Genomic DNA, 25362 nt, shown 5'->3' on the forward strand with positions numbered 1-25362 from the left:
CTTATATTCCCCATGGAGCCTGCAGTTACACCTATGAGCCGCCAGGGGCGGCATGTGCCATAATTAACCCTAATCTCCCATTTCATATGATAAACAATGGTATATTGCTATATTTTCTCTATGGAGCCTGGAATGTGTGAACGGAACCATCCGGGTCAGTGTATTCTGTACTTTCAATGTGTTGCCCCATTTGAGTCTGGAATCCCCCAATGAGTCAATCAGGCAGTGCAATATGGGTGTTGTATTGCAGGCACCATAGCTCAATTAATGTATTGTGCAGTATGTATACAGCACATCCTAGTGGCTTTCCAAGGTTCTGAAAGCTCAACAGTGGAAAACAAAGAAATGCAGGAATCATTTGTACGCTACCCATCTTGCTTAGAGGCCATTCATAAAAGACATACAATGCCTTAGTTGCTCACTTGGGTTATTGCAAACACGCCAGGATGCTTCCAGGGATCAATATGTCCAGTGTAGTCCATTATATTGCAGTATACAGTATTCCCCATTAAGCCTGTAATAAGTCATATAAAAAAGGTAAAGGTTCCCCCGCACATGTGTGCTAGTCGTTTCCAACTCTAGGGGCCGGTGCTCATCTCCATTTCAAAGCCGAAGAGCCAGCGCTTGTCCGAGGACGTCTCCATGGTCACGTGGCCAGCATGACTAGATGCCAAAGGCGCACGGAATGCTGTTACCTTCCCACCGTAGTGGTCCCTATTTTCTACTTGCATTTTTACGTGCTTTCGAACTGCTAGGTTGGCAGAAGCTGGGACGAGTAACAGGCGCTCACTCTGTTACGCGGCACTTGGGATTCGACCCGCCAAACTGCCGACCTTCTGATCGACAAGCTCAGCGTCCTAACTCACTGAGCCACCGCGTCCCTTAATAAGTCATATAGAGGGCAGTATATCCTATATATTGCTTTATACTGTATGTCCCACTGAGCAATACCCATCATCTGCTCATATTACTCACTTGCAACCAAGCCATTACAGAATTGGCTTGGTTGTGGTTTAATCTTGCACGGACCTGGCCATGGTGGTTTATACCAGTGGTCCTCAACTTATGACCATAATTAGAACCAGAAAAAACAGACCTCAACTGTTGGTCTTAAGTTGGGGCACTCATGGAACTGAAAGTTGATACCTGACAGTAAGCAACTAAATTTCATTTTTAATGTGTGCTGTTGCGCCCAAAGGAAAAAAAATGACAATAAAGGTTATCTATCTGTCTAAGTGTTTTGAGTTCTGTCGTGGCAGTTATTAAGTGAACACTGGTTGCAAGTGCAAATCTGTTAATTTCAAAGGGTGCTTTTGCTGGAAACTGGCAAAACATCAGTCAAGTGACTGCAGAATGTTTGCTGTCATAAAGAGGACCAGTTGCCAAGCACCTGACATGCAGTCATGCGATCATGGGCATGTTTGCGTGTGACCATTTACAAAGGCTGAAGATTGGGGGGGGGGGGTTGGGTTGGTTTAAAGCACCCATTCGGTGGCCCTCATAAATGCCGATAAAAGTTGAGCGCTACATCAAGCAAACCTATTGAACTACAGAGCATGGGCGAGCATGCCACAGCTTAGCTTGATCTTCCTGGCTCCACGTGTGTCAAGGCTAAAACTTTTGTGATTATAATTCATCCACCCTGTTAAGATGTTGAAACGCTTCAAAGTGATGCATCAAAAAAGACTCAGGAGTTTGCATATAAAGTTCGTTTTTATATAAAAAAAATCACTAGCCAACATGAACTTTCATTAACATTAATCTCTCTTTTTTTAAAATGACTTCTTTGAGCAGGTCCAATATTTCTCAAATTCATGCAGTCTTCAACACAAGCCTTTTAAAAATTTTGGTACACAGTTTATGGAGGTATAATTCTTTGAAAATTGTTTCCCCCCCAGGCCCCAATTGGACAATACAGCAAATAACAAAAACCATTATTTTGGTGTCTCCTGGTCACATAAAGATGGAAAGAAAGTGGTTGGTTTTTTTTCCTAGTGAAAAAGTGTTTAGTTTTCTTCAAGATCACTCAAGCCCTATTACATATTTGACACCCTATGGGCTCTTCCATAGAATGGACCTATTATTTTTTAGGGTTTTTCAAAATTTCTACCCATGTTGATCCCTTTATCAACATGGGCGTCGTTTCCATCACACGAGCTCACAATCACAAAGATTGTGTTCTTACTGTACACTTGAGGACTTTGTGGCAGCGCAAAAGAACGCTTTTAACGTTGCTAGTTTCTGGGCAACATCTGTTTAACTTGTACATGTTTTAATCTTGTATTTTATATTTTAAAAATTAATGTTTTTTGTGTGCCTTGTTTTAACTGTGATGCTCCTGACACAAATAAACGAAACAAATTTGGGTCAGAAAGCCTTGCTCCATGTAACACTGCTGTCATCGCAGTTGTGGGGCCAATGGATACAACTGCCTTGCATTTTTAGGAGGAAAGGAACAGGTACAATCAGAGAAAGTAAGGAAGCGAGCAAAGAAAGAACACAATGACAAAGGAACACATGGGAAAGAATGTAAAGGAACAGTGTGTAAAAATGGGGACAGGATGCGTTTGCTAAATAGCTTTATGACACTAGTCCATAAGCGATAGCTGTTATTTTGAACAGAAAGGCAGGAAACACCGTCAAATGCATAGAAAATAATTGGTAAATGGTGGTGTCCAATTCACCCAATGACTGGCAGGATCCCGTTACAGAGCAGTATTTCTGAAACCTCAGCAATTTTAAGATGCGTGGACTGTAACTCCCAGAATTCCTTGCTGGCTGGGGAATTCTGGGAGTTGAAATCCACATGTCTTAAAATTGCTGAGCTTGAGGAATGTTGTGCTAGACCATCTTTCCCTAACCTGGTGCCTTGGAGGGAATAGCTCAGTGACTTGGAAGAAAGAGGTCACGTTAGAAAAAGCAACTTGAGGGTAACAAGAGTTTAAATGAGGTAGTATCCCCCTTCTCCAAATAAGACCAGAAGAGTCCAAGCTACCGAGAAAACATCGCTCCACACGCTCTCAAGATGACTACAATATCCAGACCACTTTGATTCGCATCTGCAGAGAGCATCCATCGATGAGATGTTTATATTTCAGAAGATGGCCAAGGATCCTTTTATTTGTGTGTGTGTGTGTGTGTGTGTGTGTGGGGACCTAATCTGGTCTCCTTCATTTCATGGAGAAGTTGTTCTAATAGCAAGAGAGAGAGAGATAAATTCAAGGAGGATCGCTTCTGAATTGCTAAAAAGGTCGGGGTGAAGCTGTATGACGTGGGACGCGAACCAAGATTAGGATTGGGTCCTGGAGGAGAGGTAGGTCTTCCATGTGGTAAGATAGGACCTCTGTGTTGCATGTCTTAGCACCTTCGATTTGGCTACCAGGGTGGGATGTAGCGAGGGCGGCAACCTCAAGAAAAGCTGAGGGTTGTGTGAGGGGAATCGGGCACTACCATGGGAAGCGTAGAGAGTGACGATCCACAACATCCAAGATACTTGGTACAACCACCTCCCATTTTTGCTCCTGCACTGAAGGATTCTGACGTTCTGAGCAGCAGCCTCTAAGGTTCAAGCTTCAACGACTTCTGCCTTCCAAGCCTTCAAAGGCTCAAGAAACCCAAGTGGTCTTTCTCTTCTTCAGTGTATGCCGTTACGTTCTTCCTCTTGGCTTGTCTCCTGCTAGATCGGCCATGGGCAGAATGTAAACATGATTCTGAGCGCGAAGGCAGCTGTAGGATTTTATCCTTTGCCAGCCTCAGTGGTTGCCCCAAACTGGCTTCGAGAAATGTGCTGAAGCTGCCAGCGGTAGCAGTAGGAGGGCTGGTGCTGATGACTGAGGCATAGCCTGAGCTGGCTTCCACAGGAGAGGCTTGAAGGATGGGAAAGTCGCTCTCCTCGTTGGGATGGTCATAATCCTTCGCGATGTACCGGCATCCTCCTTTGGGAAGGCTCTCGTCATCACTGGATTCTTGGCAACAGCAAGGCTTCCTGAGGTCCTGGTGTGGTAGACTTCCCTCCAGAATTCCAATAGGAGCTGTAACTATACAGCGGGGAAATAGAAGAAAACTCTTAAAATAAGATGGGTCAGCGCCACACACAGAAACCAGGTGTCAATGCTGCAAACATAGACATGTTTTTGCACTGACAATATAAGAGGCAGCCTGTTATTTTAATTGCTTCATTTGGGAGGGAGGAATCACCCGGAAGTTGTGATAAGATTGCAAAAGCCCGCCTACAGAATGGGAAGTGAAACCTCATATGTAAAACTAATTGGATAATGTGATTTATGATGTGTAGATAAGGGTGGGGATTGTGTGTGTGTTATGATGGGTTTGGCGGGGAGGAGAGTTCAGATTCTGGCAGCCCTCCATGAGTGCCGATGGTTCGTTTCATTACTAAGACTTTTTAGATAAATAATATGCCTGCAATTTGTTTGATTTGTCTCATTCATCAGAACCATGACACCAGGTCTACATGTGAAGGTCCAATGAAACTGATTTATTGCTATTCATGCCTATGCAAAGGAATCTTCTCAACCAATGGCTAGCACCTGACTGAAGTAAGATAAGGGTAAATGGCATTCAAGATTTGTGACCACGTAGAGATTCTAGGCTGGTCCCTCTTTTGACTCTACCCCCCAGGTTCTGCCACTTCTCCTGCTCCAGTCCAACGCGTGCTAAGAAAATCAAAATTAAGCCAGGGCAATTTGCTAGAACTAGCCGAGTGGATTTCCTTAAACTGAACCAACGACCAAATTCAGCAAAGGTTTACTTCCCTTTTATGTTGCAGGTAGTCCTCAACTTACAAGCATTTATTCAGTGACTGTTTGAAGTTACAACAGCACTGGTCCGCAATGATAGTAAGTGCACGGACTAGTTGTCTAGTTGCCACTTTTTTCAATGCCGTTATAATTTCGGATGGGAGCTAAATGAATGGTTGTTAAATCGATGCTGGGTTTGCTTCTGTGCCAGATAAGGTTACCAAGGAAATCTTGGTTTATGTTCCACATCGATTCTGTAACAGGCAGCCTGTTTTTAAGTACGAGTTCTGACTTAAGCACAAACTTGAATTAAACATTTAAAGGAGTTAAAAACGGAACTGTTCTTAATCCAGAGTCTGCCGATATCCCAGTGTCTATGGAGATTCTCAGTCATCCAGGTCACAGTTATCCCAAAGACGCTTTTCCACGAGACAACTGGACTTTCTTGTTCTTCTTCGAAGACATTTCGCTTCTCCTCCAAGAAGCTTCTTCAGCTCTGACTGGATGGTGGAGAATGGAAGGATTCATACTCCTTACAGACCGCTGGTCATTTGCCTTCTTTTAGAGAGTCCTTGAGGCCACTTGGAGGTTTATCTGTGTCCTCAGGGTGTCCATCTCCTACCATCTAGTCAGAACTGAAGAAGCTTCTTGGATGAGAAGCGAAACATCTTCAAGAGAAGAAAAGAAATTCCAGCTGCCTCGTGGAAAAGCGCCTTTCGGATGGCCTGTATCCAATCTGCATAGAGCCTTGGTGGAGCAGTGGGCTGATGCCTCCTTAAGTAACACCAGCTGCCTGCAATTAGTGCAGGTTCGAGTCCCACCAGGCTCAAGGTTGACTCAGCCTTCCATCCTTCCCAGGTAGGTAAAATGAGGACCCAGATTGTTGGGGGCAATTAAGCTGACTTTGTAATAATGCCGCTTGGGGGGCGGCGAAAGCCCTAATAAGCAGGCATATACATAGAATGAAGGCTACTGCTAAGCTTGTAAGCCGCCCTGAGTCTTCGGAGAAGGGCGGGATATAAATGGAATTAAAATTAAAATAAAAAATAAAAATAAGGAAACTAAGATCTGGGCCCAGAATAAAAAGAGCAACGGAAGTCCTGAAACTTGCATTTTTTACAACGGAGATAACAATAGAGGAGAGAAAACAAGAACCATACCATCTCCCTCCTTCTCGCCTTCGCTTTCTTGATCTCCTTCGTATCCGGAGCAAGCATCCAAGCTCCAATCCAGAAAATTATCCAGAAGACTTTCTTCCTGAGTGGACAATTCAGCCGTGGGAGTGGTGACAAAACTGCCCCGGTCATCCTGGATACTGTCTTCCCTTCTCCTACGGAAGGAACACCACCATGAACACCTCTCCTTGGCAGAAGAGCCGAGTCCAGAATGAGAAGGTCCTAAACCTCTAGAGTTCAAGGGCAGTCAAGGCTTGTATGCTCATAGGGGAGAAAAGTCAAGATGGCCACTGTTAGGCATATGGTGATAGCCTACATAGTTGGGTTGAAAATATATAAACTATGACGTTGTGACTTTAAGATGTTAATTGGCCAATGGGTGTGTAAGTGTCCTCGTGGCCATAAGAGGGAGCTAGGAACGTAGCTTCTTTCTCTCTGAATTTACTGCTGTCTCTACTATTGCTGTTTTCCTGTACAGTTGGTTTACTACTGTGATAAACCTGAACTGTGTATTGACCTCTGGACCGGTAAGAAGACTTTGTATTTGGAATACTCCTTGGACTGTTACTATTGTGTATGACCTGGACTGTTTATTTTTGACCATGCATTTTTGTTTTTACACCACCTCAAAAGTGAAATACTTTCTGTTTTCACAACTCAGTGTACTCTTGTGGTTACTGTGTGTCTCTTACTGCTCTCAGTACCCTTCCTTGTCTGTGCAACTCCTTGGTAGCACAAGGAGCCCTCTGCACAACAATCCCTAACAGCCACTGCAATCAGATCAGGCAAACGCATGCACAAAGGATCTGGGGTCTTGCATAGTGTGACTGCAGCTCCATCTTTTTTTTTTAATGTCCATCCCACCCCATGACCCGGAAAAATAACCTGATTTTCTTACAATCTAAGGGGCTGTAGGTACTCCTCCCACTGGAGAACGAGTTCAATTTTTTTGACATCTTTCCTAAAGATTGCGGGGAGTGTAAAGAAATAATAAGAGGCTTCATCTAGCTCTTGATTTACGGATTGGTTCATTTTCCTTCCTGTTTTTTTTTTATGGGAACGTGGTGGCTGATGTAAGGGTCCCTCCTATTCGCTCCCCCCCCATGAGATGGATTCTGAGGGTCTTCTGGGAGTTGGTCAACAAGTCATAAAAGTTTGAAGTTTGAAGACCCCCTGCCCTAATGTGTCTTTTGGAGCAAAAGTTAATATAAGACCCGGTCTTATTTTCGGGGAAATATGGGTAGCTCAACAACTTCTCACCCTATCCTGAAAGTCCTTTTGCTTTCAATTTAGTGCTGAAAGTCTCCTTTCTTCCTTTCTCTCCCACTCATCTCATACACACACACAGACACGCGCACACACGCGTGCGCACACACACACACATATATGTAAATTATTCAAATTGCTAATAAAGAATTTGGGAGGCTGAGATGATCATTTCGAACTTATTATGTTCTCATCAGTCAGTCATACCCTTTTTCTGAGATTCGAACCTGGGCTGATTATCTATCTATCTATCTATCTATCTATCTATCTATCTATCTATCTATCTATCTATCTATATATCTCTATCTATCTATCTATCTATCTATCTATCTATCTATCTATCTATCTATCTATCTATCTATCTATCTATCTATCTATCTACCTACCTGTTACCTTCCCACCGTAGTGGTCCCTATTTTTCTACTTGCATTTTTACATGCTTTCGAACTGCTAGGTGGGCAGAAGCTGGGACGAGTAACAGGCGCTCACTCTGCTACGCGGCACTCGGGATTCGACCCGTCAAACTGCCGACCTTCCGATCGACAAGTTCAGCGTCCTAACCCACTGAGCCACCGCGTCCCTTATATATATATATATATATATATATATATATATATATATATATATATATATATATATATATATATATATATATATATATATATATATAATAAAAATACAATTGATCGGCAATTATCTTAATCAGCCTGAGCTTGAAAGAACTGCCTCTGTTTTTCCCCATCATAAGCAGCAGCGCAATTACTGAAAAGGGAGACTACTGGGATGAATGAACAGCTGTCTGTTCACGTACAAAGAGCTTTTATGGTTTGTCCTGCGATAGAATTGAAGATGATTTCATTAGCGGGACCAGCTTGTACAGAGGGAAGCAGCTGGAGCCAAGTCAGCCAGATCTGAAACTGAAATCCAGGAATCGGAGAGACCTTGGAAGGAATCTCTGCACTAACGACGCTGTAAGCTTTGGGAAAGCTGCTAGCGATCACTATAGACTCCGGGAAAGGGAAACCATTAGGTCATCTAGACATTCCCCAACAGTATCCCATTGGCCACATGGATGAGGTTTTCCCCAAAGGAGGTGAGCGATCTTCAATTACAGCAAAAACGCTTGTGGAAGCAAAATGAAACCGCAACTCCAAGAAACCAAGAAGCAGAACCTAGTTATTACCCAGAGATGGAAACCAAGGTTATACTGGTCTTGGGTCTGCATAGTCAAGAAATGTTGCAAATGCTACCTTCTTTCCTTCTACGAAAAGCCTGAAGATGTCAATGGATGCTCAACCCATTGTCTCCTGTTGCTTTTTTTAAAGCAACAGAACCTGTGTTTCTCCTACAGTCCAACCTTTTTTCTTCTGGAGACCTCCTAGGACCACCAGCTTGGCCCAAAAACAGCTGCTCCTGTTTTGGAGTTGGGAGACCCTAATTCTGCTGTCTGTGCATTGCCCACCTCCTGCCAATTCGATCGGAACCCAAGGGCTGAACTTGCCTTTTAGAACGTTTTCCAGAAGGGGAAGTGAGGAAGGTCTCCACCGCATTCACGTACGAAGATCCAGGCTCCGGGTCTTCCTGTTTCACTCCTAGCACGGAGCAGAGCTGGCTGTAGCTCATCACCTAGACGCAACAGGTCAACTGAGGTGGGATATGGCATCCAAGCTGCCCCTTGCTGCCAAAGACTTGGTCCTTTTTTTTTACCTTCAACCCAAAGAAACACTTCTTGCTTCTTCGACTGCTTAGTTACAGTCAGGTGCGAAGAATCAGGGCCACAGATTAAGTTGCAGTTCAGATTTATTGCTCAAGCTTACAGACAAGAATCTAGTTAACTAAAGTTCGACCCTAAATTGGCACTGGGTAAGGGCGAACGAAATTCAGGAGGACTTGGACCAATTGTGGCTACGTAACGACTCTAAGCTGATGACACGCTTAACTCCACCCTCAGCTCTGCCGGCTCTAATCCTACAGTTACCAGACACAGGTAGTCCCTTGCTTAGTGATCCCAACTGTGATCAGCAACTCTGCCTTATCCTGTGACACTGACTGACTTACATCCTCACTGCCCGTATGGTTGTTAAGCGAATCGCTAGCATTCGCTAACATCCCATCGCGACGGCTTGCGATTTCACCGCTGACTTCCTCCACTGATTCTGCTTGTGAGAAGCCAGCTGTGAAGTACACAAGTGGCGCTTCCTTGACGGTAGGACCCTGCGGCGGTGGTCAAGGCGAGGATCCACTGCAAAGGTATTTTTAAGCACCGTTGTAACTCTGAACGGCTGCTAAAAGGGGCAGTCAGTAAGGGAGGTCTATCTGTAATTCCCCCACTCCCGGAATTCTCTAGTTAGCCTACCTCTTCCTTTCCAATTTCTTCATAGCGCTTATCTTCAAATCGTTGCTTCACAGCAGTCAGGGATACCTGTCTATAATCTTTGGGCACATCTTCATGGAAGCTGGGAAGAGAAAAATGAAGAACGGTCTCCACGAACGTCTAAAACAGCCCTGGGTATCAGAATATCTGAACTTTCTCTGGCCTGGGATCTCCAGGTAAGTTTGGCGGCAGCCTCCACTGTTCCCAGATAACCTGGTTATCATTTCTACCTGATACAGTCCCCTTCGTGATCCTACCAATAGGAGGAACCCACGTTGGGATCAGCTCTTGAGATCTCCTTGGCGGTCTCCCGAGTCTGGCAGTTTTCTTGCAGACGTTTCATTACCCATACTTGGTAACATCGGCAGTGCTAGAAGGGAATGAAGTTGTCTCTCATTTTATATACTTGTGGCTTCCCCTGGTCTCCCACTAACTCTGACAAGAGCAAGCCACTACTATATAAAATGAGAGCAGACGCAACTCCCTTCTAGCACTGATGATGTTAGTGAGTTGGGTCATGAAAGGTCTGCATGAATGCAACCAAGCTCAGAGAGCACCAAGGACCTCACGGTTCTCCTCCCCTTCTCCACAACCCCTTTTCTCCTAACCCGGATGATGTTACCTAGTTGGGTCATGAAAGGTCTGCGAGAAAACCACCAAGCTCAGAGAGCACCAAGGACCCCTCATTTCAACCCTGAACTACCAATCCTTTATTGCAGGGGTGTCAAACTCAATTTCATTGAGGGCCACATCAGCATTGCGGTTGCCCTCAGGGGGCCGGGTGGGTATGGCCAGGGTGGGCGTGGCCTACTGGGTGGGCGTGGCTAGAGTGCATATGGCCTAGTGGGTGGGCATGGCCAACTCTACATCGTTCACATCAAGGGTGCCTATGGGGCCTGGGCAGTAGTGGGACAGATCTGAGGGTCTCTGGCAGAAGGAGGGTCTCTGGGCCAGGGCCAAGGCAGTGGGGGCCGTTCCTTCACTGTTTCCAGGATGGCTTCATGGGCTGCATGAAACCACTTCGGGGGCCGGATCTGGCCCCCAGGCCTTGTGTTTGACATGTCTGCTTTATTGGGATCAGCTCTTGCCTGATCTGGAGGGCAGCCATGGTTATTTTCCAATGGACAGAGAAAACCCTAACCCCTTCCTGAAGTTCCTGAAGCTTGTGAAACCCCCTCCCTGCCCAAAGGTTTTACCACTTCTTGTGGAGGCTCAGCACACAGGGGACCAGCTCTTCAAGAGAAAATCCTGTATTTTCCGTTAGCTGCCTAGTCCAAGGACGAGCTGGAGAGAGCACAAAGGAGAAAAACAAACATCAGCGTTGCTGCTTTTTAACCCTTCTGCACACCTTAGTTTAACTTTATCTTGGCTCAGGAATACGGCTGGTCCTTGACTTGTCACCACAATTAAGTCACTGCCACCGTCATAAACATGAGTCAGTTGCCCAACGTATGAATTTTTATAAATATATCTAAAACTATTTTAAAACTGTTGTTTTAAAACTGCTGTGTAAGGTTTTTTTGATCGATGCACCTTATCCTAGCCTCCCATTTAATTCTTTGCCAGCAAAAAGAAATTTGAATATCTATCATCTATCTATCTATCTATCTATCTATCTATCTATCTATCTATCTATCTATCTATCTATCTATCTATCATCTATCTATCATCTGTCTATCATCCATCCATCCATCTATCTATCTATCTATCTATCTATCTATCTATCTATCTATCTATCTATCTATCTATCTATCATCTATCTATCCATCTATCTATCTATCCACACACACACAATTTTTATAGGGTTACGGTTAGGGTATTTATAAAATAACATTCTTAATATTTAGCAAACAGCATATTGTCTGGGTTCATGTAGTTAAAAAACAATGAGTAATAATTAATTTCTATATTCTTATAATCAATATGTTAATCGCTCAATAGTCTTCTTCTTACTAGTATATATTTAATGTTACATATTACATTCCTTTCTCTCTAACTCGTTTTTCTAGCCATTGACAAAAAATTGCCCCATGTTCTAAAAAGTACGCTGAGTCTTCTTTGTCTTTAATGTCAAATCTGTCCATTTCTGCACAGTCTAAAATTTTCTTAATTTGCTCTTCTTCTGTTGGTCAGTTTTCATTTTCCCCACATTGGGCAAATACTGTATTTTTACTGCAGTTAATACATGTAAAATTAAGTTATGTACAATCGTTCTCGTAGTTTCTTCCTACTGTGCCTAAAAAAACCCAAAACAATTCTGGCTTAAACTCTGTCTGGCCAAACGTGTGAATTTTGATCACCTGGCCACCGGGAAGCTGCAACGGTCGTAGGTGTGAAAAACGGCCGCAGGTCACTTTCCAGGGCCGTTGTAACCACGAATGGGTGCTAAACAGACAGTCGTAACTCGAGGAGCACCTAGACAGATCATCTTCCTCTCATCTACCAAGGTCATCCTTCTCCACACCATTCCACTGAGCCAAGCTTCGCAACTGCGACGGATTCAACAGATCGTGGTAAAGAAAGAACAGTTGGGCTTTCGTTCAGGTCAGACTTACCTTGTCTGTGCAACAGCTTGGCTAGTAGCAGAGCTGCGGCAGACAAGCGGGCCGGGGAGTAGACGCACAGGCTCGTGTTTAGGAGGGAGAGTTCACAGATAAAGCTGTACAGGGACGCAGTCCTTCGCTCCAGCGAGACGGTATTCAGCAGGACTTCTTTGTAATCAACAATGGTAGGAACCTTTTTTTTTTTTTTTACAAAAAAAGAGAAAACAGGAAGTGCTAAGTCACCCACGTTTCATAACCTTGGCAAGAAGAACAGAAAGCCTCCAGAAGGCATCTTCTGAGGTGTAAAGGTTAAAGGTAAAGGTTCCCCCGCACATGCGTGCTAGTCGTTTCCGACTCTAGGGGCCGGTGCTCATCTCCGTTTCAAAGCCGAAGAGCCAGCGCTTGTCCAAGGACGTCTCCATGGTCATGTGGCCGGCATGACTAGACGCCAAAGGCGCACGGAACGCTGTTACCTTCCCACCATAGTGGTCCCTATTTTTCTACTTGCATTTTTACGTGCTTTTGAACTGCTAGGTTGGCAGAAGCTGGGATGAGTAACAGGTGCTCACTCTTGTTACGCGGCACTCGGGATTCGACCCGCCAAACTGCCAACCTTCTGATCGACAAGCTCAACGTCCTAACCCACTGAGCCACCACGTCCCTTTTTGAGGTTTAGCCATTATATTAATTCATTTTGTATGTTTAAATATTTGGTTGACAGATTTCCGGTCCCTTCCGGCTTCTTAACATTCTTAACCCACTGTTCTGTGCTAGGTTTCATAGCCCGCTAAAGTCAAAACACGTAACACCAGTTCCAGAAACCCTTGAATGAAAGTATTTGTGGTTTCTTTTTTTCTGGGTTACTTGGTTTTATAAATTGGAGGGAGGAAGGGAGGGAGGGAGGGAGGGAGGGAGGAAGGAAGGAAGGAAGGAAGGAAGGAAGGAAGGAAGGAAGGAAGGAAGGAAGGAAGGAAGGAAGGCATCAACTGTCCATTCCTGATTTTACAAACACTATCCTAAGTCCTATAGCTGGAACCTGTAAAATATAGGAAGCTCAGCTACAGGATAACAGATAAGCTGGACGTCACCAGGATCAAAATTCTGGCTAACCAGAAAAATCCCCACAAAAGTCTGTGAGAGAAAAATCAGTAGGGTTCCCCAGCAGGGGATCGTAAGAGAGCATACACAAAATATTGATTTGCTCTACAATGCCAGGCAAGGGAAAACAAAATACTGACATACAAGAAGAGCTGGTTCCCCAGAAGAGATCCATCTGAGGTGCAGCTTCTATGGAGTCTCAAGAGCAACGAAACTGCTTTTGCTGGACCAGAACAAACTAGGCCCGCCCGTCTCCATTTAGCAGCTGATGCCTGAAAAGCCAAGTTCCGTCACCTCCACACGACTTTACCTTTATCCTGCCTTCCAGGGCAGAAATGATCTCACCCATCATCCTCACCAGATCCTCGTACTTGTACGTGTTGTCGGTCAACCAAACCGCTTCGCGAATCGTCAGAATCTCTTTGCTCACAAAGCTGAAACAAAACAAAAGGTTTGCATCAAAGGCCAACCGCGGGAGAAGTAATGGAGGCCTCACTGACCCAATTCTTAATTGGGGGTTGGGAAACCACCCCATAAACAGCCAAGCCAACTAACGCTTCATCTGATTTCTAAGGGCAGAAGCAGAGTGACTCAAAACGAATCTCAGCAAAAGCGAATCCGTAAGCATGCCGCTCAAGCAGCCTTCGACAGGACCCTGAGCGCTCCTGTAATCGGAGAAAAATATATCCCATCGATACCTCTTGTCAGCCTCACAGGCTAAATCGGATATGAATAACAATAGCCCTTAGACTTAAATACCGCTTCACAGTGCTTTACAGCGGTTTAAAGAGTCAGCCTCTTGTCCCGATAATCCTCTACCTCTGCTGCTCCGCAAATGCAGAGGTTGGAAATTATCAAGGAGAGAAGCAACCTGGAAACTAAGGAGAAGCTTCCTCACAGTGAGGACAATTAACCAGGGGAACTACTAGCCTCCAGAAGTTGTGGGTTCTCCAACACGGGAGGTTTTTAAGAAGAGAGTGGACAGTCACTTGTCTGAAATGGTATAGGTCAGGGGTAGGCAACCTCGGCTCTTTTATGACTCATGGACTTCAAGTCCCAGAATTCCTGAGCCAGCGTGGGGGAAAGTTTGGCCCCCTCATGACTTGTGGACTTCAACTCCCAGAATTCCTCAGCCAGCATGGCTCAGCTTGGAAACCTCTCCCTTTCCCCTCAGCATGGCTGGCTCAGGAATTCTGGGACTTGAAGTCCATGAGTCATAAAAGAGCCGAGGTTGCCTACCCCTGGTATAGGTTCTCCTGCTTGAGCAGGGGGCTGGACTAGAAGACCTCCAAGGTCCCTTTTCCAGCTCTGTTCTATTCTAAAATACATGGGCTCTACTGCCATAGCATTCAGAAAACATTGCAATCCTCATTAAACGAAAATTGCTACTATTCCCAGAGCAAGCCGTTATCAGCCCCACCAAGAGCTAGAAGACTTACCGGGTACAAATAACCATGCATGCAATTCCTAAAAGCTGCAGCTGAGCCCGGGGCACGAGTCTCAGTTTCAAGTACCGATCCACACAGCCAATGGTCATGTGAAGGCAAAGGCTGGAAAAATCTTTCATGGTGGCGACTTCCACCAGCCAATCCACCAAAATGTATCTAAAATAAGGAAGGGGAACAAAGCAGTTAAGACATTCATCTTTTGCTATCGGCTGGGAAGCGGTTATCGGATTCTGCATTCTTTCATCAGTCAATTTCCCCCTTTTTAAAAAAAGAAATAAATAAATTAAGATTTCTTCGTAAGTATAAAAAAAAACAGAATGAAAAAAAGGAAAAGAAAAAAAAAGGACGACCGAAGAAGCTAAAATTAATGACAAGAAATACATCGTCATTGGTTGCTTAAACGAACGGTTGTAAATCAAGCATTCCCTTGGCACCTCGCACAAAATGATCTTTTAAAGACCCGCGTTAACTTTGATCATGTCGTAAAAATCAAAATCATTTTCCTACAGAAATCGGTCTTAGCATATCCAGACCGATCCTTGAAACATTTTCACCATCTAGCGATAAGAGTCCAAGAATGTGTCTTACACGTTTTTAGCACGATGAGTGACAAACGTACCGTTTTAAGGATGCTTAAGGAATCCAGTTTCAACCCTAAGTAGAACACACACACCCGCCCCATATTTAGCCTAATGTTTTTAAAAATGGGCGGAAACCGTGTGAGGTTGCTAGATTTTCAGAGCTCCCAACCTTTTAAAGCCTATGAGCTCCACACTTTTTCAGAAGCAACCTCAAACCTAGAAGCTCTTAATAAATAGCATTTTCCTGCCCCACCAACTAGAGCTGTGGTAGTGAACCTGTGGGACGCAGAGCCCACTCTGTGGGCACGCACGCCATCGCCCCAGCCCTAGGCCTTCAGTTGGGTTTTATAAAACCTTTTCGCTTTAGGCCCCTGCTGCCGTGTGCAAAAAAAAAAAAGGTTGAATCAATCAATTTCAACTTCTTGTGGGGAAAAAAAAATCTCGCGAAGTTGGAACTTTTTAGTCCCACCTAGTCTGCCTTAGGGACACAGTGGCTCAGTGGGTTAGGACGCTGAACCTGTCGATTTGAAGGTCGGCAGTTTGGCGGGTCGAATCCCGAGGGCCGCGTAACAGAGTGAGCGCCTGTTACTCGTCCCAGCTTCTGCCAACCTAGCAGTTCGAAAGCACGTAAAAATGCAAGTAGAAAAATAGGGACCACTACGGTGGGAAGGTAAAAGCGTTCCGTGCACCTTTGGCGTCTACTCATGCCGGCCACATGACCACGGAGTCGTCCTCGGACAAGCGCTGGCTCTTCGGCTTTGAAACGGAGATGAGCATCGGCCCCTAGAGTTGGAAACGACTAGCACGCATGTGCGGGGGAACCTTTACCTTTTAGTCTGCCTTACCACTGCAGCCACGGCCACCCAATGGACCACGGCCACCCAATTGGCCATACCCACCCAATGGGCCACGCCCACCCAGCACCCAATGATCCGTAAGTGGGTTTTGGGTTGCAGTTTGGGTACTCCGTGTCTAAAAGCTTTGCCATCAATGAACTAGAGATTAAAAGTCCAAAAGAGGGCGGTGGGGGGGGAGAGGAACCCTTCCGTTTTGTAAAGTGGTTTTATTCCTGTTGATCCAGCTAATTAAGTTGCCCAGGTGGGAGATGGGAGGCAGGTACATTTAATACTTAAAAAGTCATTCAAAACAGCTGGAATAGATGCCTTTACCTCATTGTCTCATTCATGCCCTTTTGGACAGTGAAAATGCTTTCCTTGCTCAGAGGGAGAGAGGCTTGGAAAAAGTGGGAGATGGTCTCCAGGGACATCTTGCTTTCCAGCCCCAGCTGGTTCCCGTTCCCGCAAGCTTTGGAGAGGGTGACCTGTGCAAGGTAGAAAGCAACTCCAGTCAAGACAACGGAGCTCCGCTTGAAGGAACTCAACCCTGAAGGACAGGTGTTGAAGCTGAAGCTCCAATGCTTCGGCCACCTAATGAGGAGAACTCATTGGAGAAGACCTTGATGTTGGGAACGATTGGAGGCAAAAAGAGAGGAGGATGGCAGAGATGGTTAGATAGCCTCATTGACGCAAGGAGCATGAATTTGGGCAAACTCCGGGAGACAGTGGAATACAGGACAGCCTGCCGTGCTATGGTCCAGGCTGTTGTCAAGAGTCGGGCACAACTTAGCTGGTGCAGAATGCGGCCGCGCGAGTTGTGATGGGGGTTTCCCGATACTCCCATGTAACACCTCTACTCCGCGAGCTGCATTGGCTTCCGGTTGCCCTCCAGGTGAGATTCAAGGTGCTGGTGATGACCTATAAAGCCCTAAATGGGTTGGGTCCGGGTTATCTGAGGGAACACCTGCTGCCGGCATCAAGCTCCCTTCGTCCAGTGCGCTCCCACAGGGAGGGTCTTCTCAGGGTGCCGGCGGTAAGATTGCCGGCGGGTAACGCCCAGGGATAGGGCCTTCTCAGTGGGTGCGCCTGCCCTCTGGAACCAGCTGCCCGTGGAGCTTAGGACCGCCCCCGACCTCCGTTCGTTCCGCCGGGACCTGAAGACCTGGCTCTTTGAGCTTTCCGGCCTAGGCCGAGAGTTTTTAATTGGGGTTTTTATATTTTTCAGGGATCAAATTTAATTATTTTTAATTGTTTTTAACTTTTGTATTGTATTGACATTTTTAAATACCTTGTAAACCGCCCTGAGTCCTACGGGAAAAGGGCGGTATATAAATTCAATAAACTTAAACTCAATAAACTTAAACAAAGCTCAGCTTTGATGGGCCAGAAAGGAAAAAAAAAAACCTCATCGTTCAGCTAGTAAGAGGGACTGCCCCCCCCCCCCGGGATTGGAGTTTGATCCTGACCGGCTTAAGGTTGACTCAGCCTTCCAAGGTCAGTAAAATGAGGATCCAGATTGTTGGGGGGGGGGCAACGGGCCATCTCTGTCAACCGCTTAAGAGAGGGCTGCAAAAGCACTGTGAAACGGTGTCTAAGTCTGTTGCTATTGTATTCGGTGACTGAACCCTCTACACTTTAGGGCAGGGGTCTTCAAACTTGGCCCTTTGATGACTTGTGGACTTTAAGTCCCAGAATTCCTCAGCCAAGCATGCCTGGCTGAGGAATTCTGGGAGCTGAAGTCCACAAGTCATAAAAAGGGCCAAGTTTGAAGAGTTCCTGCTTTAGGGAAAGGGAGATTTAGAGATGACATCAGGGTTTGGGACCCTGTTGCAGCAGTTGGGGGCCAAACTCCCAGCAATGCCTTCTGCTCTGGCTCCTCTTCTCACTGGCTGGCTCACCAAGTGGGCAAGACTCTTCCTTCGTCAACCTGGACCTGCCAGCTTTGTTTCCCGCTGCCAAATTGTTAACCACCTCTGGAACTAGCTTTGCTAAGGGATCTTTTACAACCTAGCAGAGATGGGTCAGTGAAGGATTATCCCAGCAGGGACCAAGCCAAGCAAACAGCTTCTGATTCTTCTTCATTGACTGGGTCCCTCAACCTGTGGATCAAAGCGAGCACTTAGCCATAAGGGTAGGAAAAGTTTTCTGGTCTAGGAATGGCACTGAATATACAAGTGTCGCAGCTTAGAAGAAACTGGGAGCGGTCTCTCCCAATTTCTCCCAAGCTGCAACGCTTGCGATATTCAGCGCCATCCATCGTGCAAAATCAAGTCAATCAATTAACGTTGCAATGGTATGTGAGAATGAAGCAAAGAAGAGCTTCTGCCTAGGGAACAATTGAGAGAAGAGATGGGGAAGCCCCAGTGACTTAACAGTCAGAGAAAGGAACTTAAAAAAAAGTATCCACCCTAATGGATCAGGCTGTTAAAAGTGATGGTGGGAGATTGGTACCTTCAGACAGGCAAGATTGATGTCAGCCTTACTGGCTAAACCAGACAGGAAACACAAACCAGGTGAGTTGTTGATTAACAAAATCTTGCTGGCTGAGGAAGTCTGGGAGCTGAAGTCCACAAGCCGTCTTATAAAATTGCCAAGGTTGAGGACCCCTGCGTTAGGTGACTGAAGGGCTCCTGCCTCGGTTATCTGATTGGTCCCTTGGCGGCATGCCTTTCCCGCATCCCTCAAAGCCACCACTTTTAAACATCTGATCAATTAGGGCAGGTCCTTCTTAAGTTTCTTCCTCTGCCTGTTAAGCCATTGGGGGAGTGGGGTGGGGGCTCCTGCCTCTTTTGCCTGATTGGGTCGCAGGCAGCATCTGTTCTCTTCACCCACTGAAGTCATGCTCAGGTATTTTTACAAAATCAAAACTTCAGATAAAGGAAGCGACGACCATACCTGAGCTTCCCAAGAACCCTTGGCTGCATAGTCCCTAAGTTGTCTGAGGCTCTGAAGGTATCTACCAGGATCTGACATCTGTAAGAGAGGAAGTAAGTCATCACACCTTCTTCGGACAGGTGTCTTAAGGAGAGCCACCTCTTCCCGTTGCAGCCTCTTACACCAAAGAAGACTTTCGAACTCACAGCAGCTTTCTGGTTATTTTCCCACAAGAGGTAAGAGCTGTGCAAGCAGCCTTGCTTGGAGGACTCTTCAAACATCTCCAGAGCTTCTTTCCTCTTCTCTTCGTCCTAATAACAGAAAAGGGGTAATGTTGGGGGGGGGGGAAAGAAATGGCTTTGTTCTGGGATCACATCACAACGCAGTTCTTTTTGAACGGGCCCTGGATGCAACTTTTGTCAGCAGTCCTGGTTTTCGTTTTACCTTTCAAGGCATAAATAGCTGCCAAATTCACATATGTGAACATTAAACACACAAAATAAACACACAGCCGCTCAGCATCATAAAACAGCCACAATCTGCCTGGCTGTATCAAGCTGGTGTGTGTGTGTGTGTGTGTGTGTGAGTGTGTGTGTTGATACACTCTAGGCCCCTTTGATTAAGCAATGGCATCTATAGGGATACTGGGAACAGGAATATGGCTATGATGGTGCTAAAAAAATTATCTCCCTATCAATGCTCGCAGTTGATCTTCCCTCATCACGAGATTACCATTAGTCAAAATGGGTTGTCCTGTGCTTGAGCTGTTATTTTTCTCCCCCACCCCACCCAGCAGAGTGTAGAGTTTAGAGACCAAGGGATTACAAGAGAGTAAGCAGGCACACAAAGGGGAACACACTGGAACGATTTGCATCGTGCGTTCACAGCTGCTGGTGCCAGCGGATTCCTGTGGATGTGTATTCCTCACTGTGTGCCTGCTTAGTCTCTTCTAATCCCTTCCTCTCCAATAAATGTAAATACAGAGATTACCTCTCTTGTTAATTATCCCGGTCGCTAGAGTTAAGGATTTGTAAGCCGCCCTGAGTCTTCGGAGAAGGGCGGGATATAAATGGGATTAAAATAAAAATAAATAAAAATAAATTTCAAAGGTCAGGGGGAGTCAGAAAACCCAAAGCTGTCACATTCATGTGATTTTCCAAGTAGCAACTGCTTCACACAATGATCAGGTTGCTGCCCAATTATGGTTGCTTTCAAGAGGCAACTTATTTTGTTGTCATTTAGAGCATCAAAACTCAAAAAGATGCTTTCAACACGTGTTTGCATACTAGACAAGATAATGACAGGCTATACACACATCCTTACCTCGAAGAGATTCAGAACTTTTGCCAAACAGTATAGGATCGATCCTTGCTGAGTCTACAGAAAGATCAAAGTCAGAGGGTGTGTGGAAGACATATTTAGTATAAAGAGAAGCTAGAAATCTAACATTTTCAGAACTGTCTTTTTTTTTTCCTTTTGAGCTTGCAAAGAAAGATTCTTTTTCATTACTACTGCAAATTAACCTGCTGACAATCAGGCAAAGATGTTTATTGGGATGAGCCAACCCATTCTGGTTCAAAACAATATTGCCCCTGTTCAGAAGTTCTAGAGAACTTTTTAAGATAGATTGATTTTTTGGGAAAAAAATGTAACAAGCTCCGGGGCCTGAAAAATGTAAAAACCTTGATTGTTGCAGAAAGACTGGCTGAGTCAAGGGCAGGAGTTAAATGAAGAATTTGTATGGAATTTCTACGTGGGCACGAGAGTGAAGTCTGCCTCCCCTTGAATGCCACTGAACCTTAAAACCTGAGTCTAGAGAATATTTCTATATAAATGCTAGAGCAAAAAAGCAGCTAACTGAACTCTTTACGCATGGATCTTGTTGTTTGCACCTGGTACCGATTTAGATTACGCATTTATTAGCTTTAGAAGATATGCTTGTACTCCCTTGATCTAGTGAAAATTTTTCAGTCTATATTCTGAAATAAACAAGGACTAGAAAGTTAAAGATTCTCAGCATTTGCACTGTGTGGCTGGTACATACCAGGGCTTTTCAACCTTTTCACCCATTGTACCACTTTTAGGATATGGCAACATCCGAGTACCACAGAGTCACCTAGCAAGGTGTCAAAAACTTGATGACCAAAAAAAGAAAAGCAAATACAAGTGATGAAGTACAGGTAGGCCTCGACTTACAACAGTTCTCTTAGTGACTGTTCGAAGTTACAATGGCACGGAAAAAAGTGCCCCCCCAAGCCACAGCTGAGCAAGACACCTGCCTGCCCGCCCGGCGGTGCTCTTCCTCCTGTCCGAGGTTTTCATTGTTGTGAGAATTTCTGTTGAGGATTGGCAGTGGAGGAGTGTTTGGTTTTTATATCCACCCCCCGTCTGCTGGGTGGTTGCAGCAGGTTTTGGTCACTTCACATGACCCTGGGACACTGGGACCGTCATAAATATGAATCAGTTGCCAAGCATCTGAATGTAAATCACAAGATCCTGGAGATGCTGCAATATTCCAGCTGACTGGCGCTTCTTTTGGTCTCAGAAGTGCCAGGATCAGCACCGAGCTCCAGCTGGATCCTGGTGCTAATCCTGGCACTTCCACTGACCCCTGACAGCCCTGCAGCTCCAGCCGTCTCTGGCTCAGGCTTGTGCGGTGCTGCCACCGGTTCAGCTCATTCCCCTTCCCCGCTACCACTTTTCTAGGATGGTTGCGTGCCACCTGCCAGGTGCCAATGTACCACGGGTGGTACCCGTACCCCTGGTTGAAAAGCCCTGGTATATACTCCTGATGCCTTGATCATACTGGTGTTACCTTCCCTGAATCCAGATTATTGTGCCCATTCTAGGCAAAAATAAGTTCTGCAAGAAGGGCAAATCAAAGTAAGGATCCTTGGTGGAGCAGTGGGCTAATGCCTCCTTAAGTAACACCAGCTGCCTGCAATTAGTGCAGGTTCGAGTCCCACCAGGCTCAAGGTTGACTTAGCCTTCCATCCTTCCTAGGTAGGTAAAATGAGGACCCAGATTGTTGGGGGCAATTAAGCTGACTTTGTAATAATGCCGCTTGGGCTGTGTGTGAAAGCCCTAATAAGCAGGCATATACATAGAATGAAGGCTACTGCTAAGCTTGTAAGCCGCCCTGAGTCTTCGGAGAAGGGCGGGATATAAATGGAATTAAAATAAAAAAATAAAATAAAAGTCCGAAAGACACAGAACAAAGGCAGCGTACTTTTCGTTGCTGACACTCTTTCCGGAGGCTCTCATACACCACGGCTTTGCAACAGCTCCCGCCCAGAGACCACGGGGGACGTATGAACAGCCAGACAAAAGGCACTGCGGAGACGTTCAAACACTCGGTCAGGCTGAAAAAGTGGGATGCCTTCAGCCCATTCACTTCTGCACGGCCTTCATCGGAAACAGATGCTATATATATATATATTTAAAAAAAAGAGAGGGGGAGAGGATCAACCTGGATGCAGGATGAAATTTCAATTACCGGCTTGTGGACCATTTTAAGTTCCAAAATTGTGGCTCTGCTCTAGGGTACGGTGCAAGAGATCCATAAAGCAGGGCCTGGTGCTTTCTGCCCACCCCAGTAGGTCTGGCAAGGTGGGCATTTTCGTGGCTTCTTTGGTGAAAACAGGGCCAGCTGGTGGGGCCTTGGACGCATGCCTTCTGCCCGAGATTTGGATGGCCCTGACTTGGTCGGCCTCCAGGAAAGTAGGTAAGTGGGAGAGAAAGAAAGAAAGAAAGAAAGAAAGAAAGAAAGAAAGAAAGAAAGAAAGAAAGAAAGAAAGAAAGAAAGAAAGAAAGAGGAAGGAAGGTAGGAAAGAAAAAGAAATTGAGAAAGAAGGAAGGAAAGAGGAAGGAGAAGAGATGGAGGGAGGGAAGAGGAACGAAAGGAGGGTAGAGGGAGGGAGGAGAGAAGGGAGGATAGGAAGGAGAAAGAAGCGGAAAGGAGAGGATGCAAGAAAGAGAAAGAAAAGGAGGAGAGGAAAGGAAGGACAGTGATATTTATTATTTATTTATTTATTTATTTAATTTATGGGACTTATATCCCGCCCTATCTCCCGAGGGACTCAGGGCGGCTAACAACAACAAAACTTAAAGGTCTCTGTACAGTAAATTAAAATTAAAAATTGAAATAAATTAAAATAAATTAAAGAATAGAGTTAAAAATTGTAAACATATTTACAATTTAACTGAAGCCTTCTTTTTCAGACTCGTACATCAAGCTCAGCTACGTATCAACTTATTTAATGTCACAGCCAAGGTCCTGCGTCAAGCAAAGTTGGGCATGGCTCAACCTGGCAACCCCAAAACAACCGTCCCCAAAGGGGGGTGCACACACTTACGGCCTTCGTTGTAGAGGTATGCTATTCCAAGTTTCACAGCAGCTTCAAAGTTCCCCTTTTCTGCAGCCCTGCAGAAAAAACAACAAAACAAAAGCAGACTCGTATTTCGGAGGAATTCAGAGCTCAGTAAAATACAGGGAGGTGTAGAACAAATCTGGGCATGTGTGCTGCGGGATTATTCTCCCCTTAACTATCTTAACTAATGCCCACCAACATCACCTGAGAGATGGGGACAAAAACTCATTGTTCTGTCCAGTGATATAGATCTCTAGGTGTAAATACATGCAGGTAATCCTCGCTTTAACAATCGGCCCCTTAGCAACTGTCCTTGCGTACTGGCAAGGCAGCGGATGGATTTCCCAAGTTCTGCAAAGTTACCTTTCAAAGATTTTCAAGTTTCTCGGGGAAGGCCACGCTTCTTGAAAGCTTGCACAGGCCCAGATGCAGGTGTGGTTATCTATAAGATACTTAAGATGAGAATGCACCTGGAAGAGAGCGAAGCAGACCGTAATAGCCAAGGAATCCTCAAATAAAGGCGATGAACGTTCAGCCAGGTGGAATAACCCGGGAAAGAATTGTACAAGACTTGGAAGGACAGATTAGGCTTCTTGCGTCGTGGAAACAGACCGTGATGCAAACAGGCAACCATGTTGGGCTCGAGTGTGGTCGTAATATAGGACTACCTACATAGTAAGAGCAAGGGACGCGATGGCTCAGTGGGTTAGGACGCTGAGCTTGCCGATCAGAAGGTCGGCGGTTTGGCGAATCGAATCCCGAGTGCCGCGTAACAGAGTGAGCACCTGTTACTCTTCCCAGCTTCTGCCAACCTAGCAGTTCGAAAGCATGTAAAATGCAAGTAGAAAAATAGGGACCACTGCGGTGGGAAGGTAACGGCGTTCCGTGCGCCTTTGGCGTCTAGTCATGCCGGCCACATGACCACGGAGACGTCCTCAGACAAGCGCTGGCTCTTCGGCTTTGAAACAGAGATGAGTACCAGCCCCTAGAGTCGGAAACGACTAGCACGCGTGTGCGGGGGAACCTTTACCTTTTACCTTTACATGGTAAGAACACCCACGTGGAAAACGCAAAACAAAATAAAAAGTTTTGGACTTACAGCTCGGAGGGAAAGGATGTCTTCTATAGGAAGGCCTTTGAGTACATGGAAGAGAACGTCTTCTGGAAGAGACAGCAAGGTCAGGATTCGGGGTCTCTTCTTCAACCTTCTCTTAGAAGGGACCGAGAAGCACCGGGAACATCGGCAGTGGGTGACTGCAAAAAAGCCGGTGTGAGAAAATATGAGAAGCACTACCAGGCGCAAAGAATCAGAACCCTCCATTAAAGTGCAGTTCAGAAGATGTATTGCTCTTAGGAAATGGAACCAGATTATATTCAAATAGATAAAATGTGTATTTTGGATATTATAGTTTGCTATGAAGTGAGATAGGGACGCGGTGGCTCAGTGGGTTAGGACGCTGAGCTTGTCGATCAGAAGGTCGGCAGTTTGGCGGGTCGAATCCCGAGTGCCGCGTAACAGAGTGAGCGCCTGTTACTCGTCCCAGCTTCTGCCACCCTAGCAGTTCAAAAGCACGTAAAAATGCAAGTAGAAAAATAGGGACCACTCCGGTGGGAAGGTAACAGCGTTCCGTGCGCCTTTAGCATCCAGTCATGCCGGCCACATGACCACGGAGACGTCCTCGGACAAGCGCTGGCTCTTCGGCTTTGAAACGGAGATGAGCACCGGCCCCTAGAGTTGGAAACGACTAGCACGCATGTGCGGGGGAACCTTTGCCTTATGAAGTGAGATAAGCAAAATCTGAAAGCCTGAAAATTGTAAATATCAAAGATTGAATTGGAATGTTGATGAGTAAAAATTAATAACAGTATATGGATTGTTTATGAAGATTGAATGTCATTTAAAATATGCATTAAGCTAAAAATGTATTGATAAAGGTAATAATGATGTTTTTATTGAGTTGATATAATTAGAAGTGCACTGATTTAAATATGAGACAGTAAATGTTAAGGGAAAAAGAGAAGACTTTGTTATTGAATTAT

General features: G+C 45.4%; 2 protein-coding genes across 2 annotated transcripts in view; one reads left to right on the top strand and one right to left on the bottom strand.

Moving 5' to 3' along the window:
* LOC310646177 (ankyrin repeat and fibronectin type-III domain-containing protein 1-like) overlaps positions 1-25362 on the top strand; it is a gene marked incomplete at its 5' end in the record, with an annotated part of 598148 nt that overhangs the window by 224484 nt on the left and 348302 nt on the right.
* The window catches only part of CCNF (cyclin F), a gene marked incomplete at its 5' end in the record, with an annotated part of 67396 nt that continues 45575 nt past the window's right edge, over positions 3542-25362 (bottom strand). Inside the window, 16 exons of the mRNA XM_083372390.1 lie at positions 3542-4037; positions 5918-6087; positions 8700-8824; positions 9555-9654; positions 10769-10856; positions 12128-12308; positions 13524-13647; positions 14653-14817; positions 16412-16563; positions 18974-19051; positions 19159-19263; positions 20276-20329; positions 22182-22375; positions 23308-23375; positions 23686-23792; positions 24422-24576. Coding sequence (XP_083228516.1) covers positions 3598-4037; positions 5918-6087; positions 8700-8824; positions 9555-9654; positions 10769-10856; positions 12128-12308; positions 13524-13647; positions 14653-14817; positions 16412-16563; positions 18974-19051; positions 19159-19263; positions 20276-20329; positions 22182-22375; positions 23308-23375; positions 23686-23792; positions 24422-24576 — 2306 coding nt within the window. The 3' untranslated portion in view covers positions 3542-3597. The remainder of the gene's footprint in view (positions 4038-5917; positions 6088-8699; positions 8825-9554; positions 9655-10768; positions 10857-12127; positions 12309-13523; positions 13648-14652; positions 14818-16411; positions 16564-18973; positions 19052-19158; positions 19264-20275; positions 20330-22181; positions 22376-23307; positions 23376-23685; positions 23793-24421; positions 24577-25362) is intronic.

The sequence above is a fragment of the Vipera ursinii genome (genome assembly GCF_947247035.1).
Source record: "Vipera ursinii genome assembly, chromosome: 13".
NCBI classification, from domain to species: Eukaryota; Metazoa; Chordata; class Lepidosauria; order Squamata; family Viperidae; genus Vipera; species Vipera ursinii.